Source organism: Paramisgurnus dabryanus, chromosome 18 (genome assembly GCF_030506205.2).
Source record: "Paramisgurnus dabryanus chromosome 18, PD_genome_1.1, whole genome shotgun sequence".
NCBI lineage: Eukaryota > Metazoa > Chordata > Actinopteri > Cypriniformes > Cobitidae > Paramisgurnus > Paramisgurnus dabryanus.
This window is the reverse complement of record NC_133354.1, coordinates 6,074,869-6,083,700: the sequence shown is the minus strand read 5'-3', so window position 1 is coordinate 6,083,700 and position 8,832 is coordinate 6,074,869. Positions and strand designations below refer to the sequence as shown.

Genomic DNA, 8,832 nt, shown 5'->3' with positions numbered 1-8,832 from the left:
GAACAACAGAAACCTTTTCTAAGGCTTTCTTCTAAAAACAAAGTGACAGGAGTGCAAATACGGAAATACAAAGTCACAAACATGAAAAACACTGTAGTATACATTAATATTTACTACGGGGAAGAAAGACAACAAGACCCAATAGCGCCATCTATTGGATGACAGGAGTAGCACACAAATTAAACCCACACTTCAACAAAAAAATAACCAAATGAAGTAGATAAAACAGAAAACCAAAAACCCAAACATATATTAATACTTCATAAAGGTATTAAAAGTACATATACATTCGGTCTGACTACAAAAACAGACTGCACATCGAAAATTAAACGACACCTGACTGAAAACTCACCTGACAAGACACGGGCTTGACTCTTCAGATATAACTTCTATTTTTCACTCACGAACACCTTTCTCAGCATTAAATGAATATATCTGAAAACTTTAAGACGTTTTTCCTCCTGCTCAAACATTTATCTTGTACTTATTTCGGTTGCGCGTAAATGCGCAAAAGCAGCGCATCTTTTTTACCCGCCTCGCGGTCACGTGATACAAACACCAGCGCAAGATGGCGGCGCCTATAGAGAGCTTGCTGAACGAACTCCGTGAGTCTGAAGATCCGATCGAGGAGCTGAAGACTCTCCGGACGGCCGTGTTTGCGACACCTGTGAGCGGATTGAGGGAGGCGGTGTCCGGGGCTCGGCTGGAGATTTTATTCAGCCTTTTGAACACGAATGACAAGTGAGAGTTATTATTGCTGAGTCAAGACGCTACAAATACTGCACACTTTCACTATGTGATGTATAGCTGTCACGTTTTCTCTTAAAAAAATGAAACGAGGTTGTTTTGATGTATTTTAGATCTATTTAATATTTCGTCTGACTTTATTTGAGTTTATATTTGTTGGATACTGTAGTGACTCGTTCTGCCTACAAATACAGCCCAAACCAGATTAAACTATTTGTGCTGGTTTAAAGGAGACATTTCACAAGTTTGGTTTCCCCAGAGTATGTATGTGACGTTTTATCTCGAAATACCATATAGATATCAAATGAATGAATATCCCATATAGATAATTTATTATAGCATGTTAATATGTTTACGTTTTTGCGTGTGTCGTTTAAAATGCAAATGAGTTGATCTCTGCACTAAATGTCAGTTCCGTGGTTGGATAGTGCAGATAAAGAGGCGGTATTATCCCCTTCTGACATCACAAGGGGAGACAAATTTCAATTGCCTATTTTTTCACATGCTTGCAGAGAATGGTTTACTAAAACTAAGTTACTGGGTTGATCTTTTCACATTTTCTTGGTTGATAGAAGCACTGGCGACCCAATTATTGCACTTAAAGGGATAGTTCACCCAAAAATGAAAATTCTGTCATCATGATGTTACAAACCTACATAAATTACTTTGTTCTGATGAACAAAAAGGAAGATATTTTGAGAAATGTTTGACCCCAAACCGTTCGTGATCCCAATTTACTTCCATAGTAGAAAAAAACTATGGAAGTAAATGGGGTCTACAAACTATTTGAAACCAGCAAGCAGGTTATGCATTTTATCCATGCTTACACTTTGCCCCGGAGTTTAGTTCTATCATGGAAGTATATATTTGATAATTATTGGTAATCTTTTGGGTTTGGAACCCATGACCTTTTCAATGCTCTTGTTGTCTTTAATGATGTCTGTTTGGATGTAGAGAGCAGATAGAGGTGTGTGTGGAAATCCTGGGTCGGGTTCTCCAGACGTTAGACCCCGTACAGCTGGCTCAGAACTACAAGACTGCGCTTCACGTTGGACTGAACCATCTCAATGATTCTGTTAAAGTTCTCACCCTCACACAGGTCAGTGGATCAAACCAGCAGATGTCCACCTCCTGTCCACCCTCCATCCATCTCACTCTTGTTATGTTCGTAGATCGGCCGTGTCGTTGGTCATGTGGATGGAGTGACCCAGATGCTGAACAGCACAGAAATCCTGCGTGATGTGATTCAGTGCATCAGCGTTGAGAGTATCGCTGTGGCCGAAAAGGTGAAGATTTTATTATTTACATTTATGCATTTTACAAACACTATAATCCAAAGTTTTTATGGGAATCAAACCAACAACCTTTTGCTTTGCTAATATAGGAACGACGCTATTTTAGTGATTGCTTTAATTTTCCCATCAGGCAGTAGCTGCCCTCATTGAGCTCAGTAGCACAAAGGCGGGGCTTGATGCTCTGTTTCGCTCTGATTTGCTGAAAAAGCTGAAGGATGTGATGGGCACCAGTGACATCATCAGGTACAGGGTTTATGAGGTGAGTGTGTTCATCTGAGGATGTGATCTTGTCAAATAATGCACTGTGAAAGTAATGCTTTGTTAATTTGTTATTTGTGTGTCTGTGTGTGCAGCTGATTGTGGATGTGTCTACAGCGTCTCCAGTGTCTCTGGGTTATTGTGCCAACAGTGGTATAATCTCACAAATGCTCGATGAAGTGACTGGAGACGATATTTTGGTCAGGTACCGACCTCACTCATTCACACGTCATTGTGTCAACTCCAGGTACAGGCATTAATGTTTCTTTATCTCCTTCCCAGAGCAACATCGATAGAGATGGTCACCAATCTAGCTAAAAGCCAGCATGGCCGTCAGTATTTGGCACAACAGGGCGTCATGGATAAAATTGCGAACATGATCATCGCAGCAGAGTCTGACCCTTTATCCAGCCTTTACCTGCCAGGTTTGTCTATCTCTTTAGAAATTCAGAGGAGTGTAAATATCTTCTTTTAAATATTTTAAAGTCTTATAATCATTGTGTTTGTTCAGCACTGGTGAAGTTTTTTGGCAAACTCGCGATCATGGACAGCCCGCAGCAGGTGTGTGAGAAGTTCCCTGTATTCCTTGAAGCGGTCTTTTCCATGGCAATGACCCTCGAGCCCACATTGACCCCCATCGCCGTGGATACACTTGGAGAACTGGGCAAAACCGTGGAGGGTAAACAGGTCCTGCATAAAGCAGGTAACTAACTGTGTGTTTTTTAACTGTGTGAACGCTTTTGCGCTACTTTTTATTTTTGCATTATGGTCTGCCGTAAAAGGTGATAAATCATTTGCTGCGACAGAGTCTTAAAACTTTGTGTGTGTGTGTTGAATAAAGAGCTTCTGTTCTGTTCTGGGGTTTTTTTTTGCAGGTGAGAAGTTTATGTCCGTGTTAAAGAAAATCAGTAAAATTACCAGCGATGGAGAGACTGAGCTCAGGCTGAGATGTCTGGATGCTCTTACTCACCTGTTGACATTACCTGTAAGTGTGTCTCTTTAAAGGCTAAATATGTACTTTTCGCAATAGGGGTCACTAAACAACAACAATGGCGTAGCTTGATAACGCTGTTAAATAGCATGGAACGGTCTTCACTTTAAGTGTCGATAGGAATTAATCTGACAGGACTCACAGATCATGTTCGTGTATGATGTAATAAAATAAAAGTTTTTTTTTTTGAGAGTACTCTTTTTGAATTGCCCTGTTGGCTTGTTTACTGGAAGACTGCTGATGTTAGCTTAACTTTTTTTAGTGTACATTATGTTAATACTAATATATAGATGAAATTATTTTATTTAAATAAGAAATAAATTCTCCATGTACACTGCAAAAAATGATTTTCAAGGAAAAAATTCGTAGTATTTTTGTCTTGTTTTCAGTAAAATATCTAGAAAAATTCTAAAATTAAGATGCTTTTTCTTGATGAGCAAAACGACTCAAGAACCAAGTCTAGTTTTTAGACAAAAAAATATCAAATTTAAGTTATTTGTGCATAAAACAAGCAAAAAAATCTGCCAATGGGGTAAGCAAATTTTTTTAATTTAGTGTTTAAGAAAAATGTTCAAGATTTTTTGCTTTCCCCATTGACAGAGTCTTTTGCTTATTTTAAGCCCAAATTGACTTAAATTGTATATTTTTGTCTAAAAACTATTTTTTTTTCTTAGGTCAGTTTGCTCATCAAGAAAATGCATCTTAATTTAAGCATTTTAAGATATTTCTACTGAAAACAGGACAAAAAATAATTTTTTTGCAGTGAAGTTTTTTAACTAAGTTCGTAGGGCTGCAACGATTAATCGTGTGTCCCATTAAAAATGCCTGTGAAATCGATTTTGAGTCGATTCTGTGTTTCATGCACAGCTTGTGTGTGTACTACGGCATTTGGTCAGTAGGAAGTCCTTATCTATCTAAAATCATTATGAGTCGGAGTCGTTTATAACGTGCATTTAAAAAAGCAACACTCGTCAAACAAAATCATTCAAAATATTCTTAATTAATACCTGAAACAATTTGAAGAACAGCGATATAAAATAAATATTCCTATAGACATTTCCTGGAATAGCGTTTGTAATGCTACTTCTGCATGAGAGCGCCCCCTGGCTTTGGGATGTGTCAGGATTTCACTGTAATTTATTAAAATTCATTCATTGAGAAAACACGCATTTGCACAATTAATTGTTACAGCCCTATAACCAATTAACACACAAAGCGCTCATCCCACAATCTCTAGATAACTTATGATTCACTACATGTTTGTGTCGTTTACATTATATGCACTTAATGTTAGGGCTGGGTATCGATTCAGATGATCCAGATCGATTCAAATTCGATTCACAAGCTCTCAAATCGATTCGATTCTCGATTCAATTTTCGATTCAAGTGGGTAATTAATAAAAAGAAATTATTAAAAGCCACAACACTGTCGTTGTCGTCTTGCTTGCGAAATCTAAAATGCTTCCATACCTCTTACTTTTTATGTGAAGGTGGCATCAACGTCAATGAAGCACCTAAAACCACCATTTTAATAAACTGAATGAAAGAATGACAGGCTCCTTAACATAGCACAAGGCAAAAAAGAGGGTGACATCTAGTGAAGAATACTAGTAATTTGATTAAAGTTAATCTTAAGTTTAATGTTTGCAGGAAAAAATATGAAAAAAAAAATCGATTCTGCTCTTTGAGAATCGATTCTGAATCGGCCATGTTTAAAAAAAAATGATTAATCGAAAAATTTATACTTAATGTGCCGATTGCCAACAAAACACAGACATTTGATGCAGTTTTACTTACCGCCTGCGACTCATGATCCAGTTGGGACCGCCCCATTTCCACAAAAACCAGTGTTAATCAAACAGACACGCAAAACTCTGCCGCTACCCCGGATAAACTAACTATATCAATGTTTTTATAATGCTGGTTGACTTGAAAAGCTTAACAAGGCTTTCTTCTCCTTACATCCAAAAACACACTTCTTCTTTTGTGCCATTGTTGAGTCTTGATATGAAACAAAGCTGTCGCGTGCAGTGATACTCAAAGGAACAGTGCTAATGAGCATCGTCATTCTCGCTCTGATTGACAAGTGGGCGTGCTTTTCTGTGGGAAGTGCCCATATAAGGAATATGGGGTCATTGATATGTAACAGTTACCCTTGTTCACAAAAAAACTTTTAAGGAAAGTGGAGGCGTGAGTTTGGCCCAGAAACTTGAGGATTACAACTTTTTAGGCATGTTAATAAGTCAAAATGGGTGAAATAGCATTAACCCCCCACCCTTTAATGCCAACTTGTGAAACTACATTTAAAAACTTTTGTTGTTCTCTGCTTTTCTGTGCTTTCTTTGTTTCTTTTTCATGTAAAGCTGCTAACAATTGTTAAAAACACTACATAAAAATAATTTATTGAATTACTTTGAGGTCACACATGAAGTGAAATAAAAGACACCTATGGTTTCTTTACCCGCATTAGCAGAAACGGAGGATAACCTGGACATAAATACATTGACAGGCTACAGGGGTGGAACGCTGTTTAAAACAAATTCAATTCTCTGAATTCAAACATTGTTGAAATCATTTCAGATAAAGTAAATACATATGAACACTATACGTTATATAACACTGTGCTAGTAGTTTTAATGCAAAAATCATTACGTTTTTATTTTATTGTGCCTTTAAATTCTATTCAATGTGTCCATCATTTATCCTAAAATCTTTGTGCTTTGAAATCTACAGGTGGAACAGCAGACGGATGATCTTCTGCTATTGACAGAGTCGTGGTTTAAAAGTCTGAGCTCTCAGCCGATGGCGATGATTCGTAACATAAGCATACAACCTTTCCCTGAGTTTCACTGCAGAGCTCTGCGAGTCTTTACTGTAAGTGTTTGTGTGTGATACACATGGGTTAAACCAAACATCTTGAGTTTAATACGTAAATCTAGCTTGCGTTTCTCTACTGATTGTTTTTTGACAATGCTAAATGAGGACTTGTTACATCATTGATGGCCAGGGCTGATAAGACATTAATGACTGTTCTTCAATGATCATGGTTTGATGGTTTGTGTTCAGGCCATTGGCTGCCAGCCGTGGGGACAGCGGCTGATGATGGACACTCCTGGATTTGTGGAGTGGATGCTGGATCGGTCGGTGGGAAAGGGAAAAGAAGCCAAAGATTCTAAATTTGAGCTGGTGGGCGCGATCCTGAGCTCCTCGAGCACTCGGGAGATCTTCGGAGCACAAAATTACTTAAAGCTGAAGACGTACGTGAGAGAAGGACCGTATTACGTCACCGCCGTGTCTACTGTCAGCACAGAAGGAGCCGATTGAGACACACACACACACACTTTCTATCACATTGTCTTTCGATACAAATATTTGAAGAGTTCCAGCATTGTAATTTCTTTGTTCAGTAAATATGACCAAATGCTCTTTAAATAGCTATTTCTAAATGAATAAGTTTATAGCACTTAAAACATTCAACCATTTGTACTTCCACTATAGAATTTGGTTCTGTTTGTACCAATAAATGAGGATATTGTGGGTAAATTTTAGATATATTGCTATTGTTTTTCAAAGAAAACATTGTGAAAGACGGAGTCGTCTGCTGTCTGGGTTTTTAAACCACACATATAGACACAATGTTCAGCAAAGCATCTTAAATCAGGGTTCCCACGGGTCCTTGAAATCCTAGAAAGTTTGTGAATCTGGGGGGAAAAATTCAAGGCCCTGGGAAGTTTTTGAAAATATACATACATAGATACAGGTCATTGGAAGTGCTTGAATCTATTTTATGCAAGTGTAGGATAATATAATTTAAATGCTTATATCTTCTGTATGCAAATGTTGATTCATACCAAAATGCTTTTTTGCATAGTTGTGTTTGACACATGAAAACGTCTCGGGTTACGTATGTAACTGTTGTTCTTTGAGAAGGGAACGAGACGCTGCGTCTCCCTTGCCATACTTCCTGCGTCCCTGTAACGCCGTCTTTGGCAATATTTCAGATAGGGATATACTTCCTGACTCCTGCGTCACCCTGTCTTTGTCGTGAAGCTTCCCATTGGTTGAATTTGATATACACATTCAGACGCACTTACCCCTGGAGGCGTCACCAAAGTGTCACCGCAGTGACGCAGCGCGAGTTCCCTCAAAAGGGAACTGTAACAATGTATCTTAAAAGGTAACACGATGTAACCTTGCTCTCACTTGAAATGTGTCCACACATTTAATCCTTGAATTTGAGGGTATTGGACCTGGAAAGTCCTTGAAAGGTCCTTGAATTTTAAGTTTACTAAAGTGTGGGAACCCTGTGAAATGTTTATTTTCATGATGTGACATCGCTTCTCATGGTTGTGCTGTATTACGACAAATGACATGAAAAGATCAGAGCTGAAGCAGAGTATTCAAGATGAAGTTTTATTGGACAAACATTGTTGTGCGCACATGCAGTTTTCATGTGAATGCATGTGAGACTTCAGCCTCACAGAGGTAACAATACGTAAAAATAAATCGCATAAAAACATCATTCATAAAAACATTCAAACACTTAACATCTGTGGTATGTACAGTACAGGAGGTGGCACTCTGAAAGATCAGACACATAAACAGCAGTCTGGGTCACTGTACACTGTAAAAAATGACTTTTTTACTTAGTATTGTTGTCTTGTTTTCAGTAAAAAAATATCAAAAAATTCTTAAATTAAGATGTATTTTCTTGATGAGCAAAATGACCTAGGAAAATAAGACAAAATAATATAAACTTTAAGTAAATTAGTGCCTAAAACAAGCAAAAAAATCTGCCAATTGAATAAGAAAAATTTTCTTGAAATAAGTTTATTTTTTTCATAAACACTTAATTTAAGAAAATTCTTCTTATTCCATTGGCAATTTTTTTTGCTTGTTTTAAGCACAAATTCACTTGAATTTTATATTTTTTTGTCCTAAAAACTAGACTTATTTTCCTAGGTCATTTTGCTAATCAAGAAAATACATCTTAATTTAAGAATTTTTAGATATTTTACTAAAAACAAGTAAGAAAGTCATTTTTTGCAGTGTATTACCACTCAATATTTGAGGAATACAATCAGATGACTTTTAGAAAGTCATTTCATAAAGATAAAGGTGTAAGTTAGTTCCACCTTTTGTTCCCAGCTCACATTGTTCCTGAGATGATATAAGAAAAGCAGCTGCCTTTATAAAGACGTATTATGATGTGACGTCCTCTCGCAGTATATTTTTAATGCAATTTAAAGGTGAAGTGTGTCATTTCAAAATTGCTTTTGTCCCATAACACACGCAACCCTGTCTTATATTGTTTAGTTACCGGGTGCAAACTTGCATCATTGGTTTAGTTAGATGTTGTCATTCTGGACCATTCAAACAAACAGTAACTGTGGATTCACACCAGCCGCGGAAGAGGCGGCAAAAACGCGTGAACCGCGTCCAGGTTGCCGCTTGAACATTTTGAGTTTACTCGCTTAATCCGCGCGTGAACGCCGCGCGTGAAATTCTAGTCATTCGAGAAATTCACGCGGAAATCCGCGT

The 8,832-nt window shown here is 37.6% G+C and overlaps 1 protein-coding gene across 1 annotated transcript; it reads left to right on the top strand.

Moving 5' to 3' along the window:
- Positions 1-540: 540 nt before the first annotated feature.
- psmd5 (proteasome 26S subunit, non-ATPase 5) lies at positions 541-6,839 on the top strand. Its single transcript, XM_065243716.2, has 10 exons — positions 541-741; positions 1,702-1,846; positions 1,920-2,033; positions 2,173-2,301; positions 2,396-2,505; positions 2,583-2,725; positions 2,812-3,003; positions 3,176-3,285; positions 6,025-6,165; positions 6,358-6,839. Exons 1-10 carry the CDS (start codon positions 569-571, stop codon positions 6,613-6,615), a joined length of 1,515 nt encoding a protein of 504 aa, XP_065099788.1. The 5' UTR covers positions 541-568; the 3' UTR covers positions 6,616-6,839.
- The last annotated feature ends 1,993 nt before the right edge of the window (positions 6,840-8,832 follow it).

Coding starts and splice junctions, on each gene's coding strand:
- psmd5 (XM_065243716.2), top strand. CDS start 569: ATGGCGGCGCCTATAGAGAGCTTGCTGAACGAACTCCGTGAGTCTGAA. Junction 2,034..2,172: donor GTATCGCTGTGGCCGAAAAG/GTGAAGATTTTA, acceptor TTTTCCCATCAG/GCAGTAGCTGCCCTCATTGA. Junction 6,166..6,357: donor GAGCTCTGCGAGTCTTTACT/GTAAGTGTTTGT, acceptor GTTTGTGTTCAG/GCCATTGGCTGCCAGCCGTG.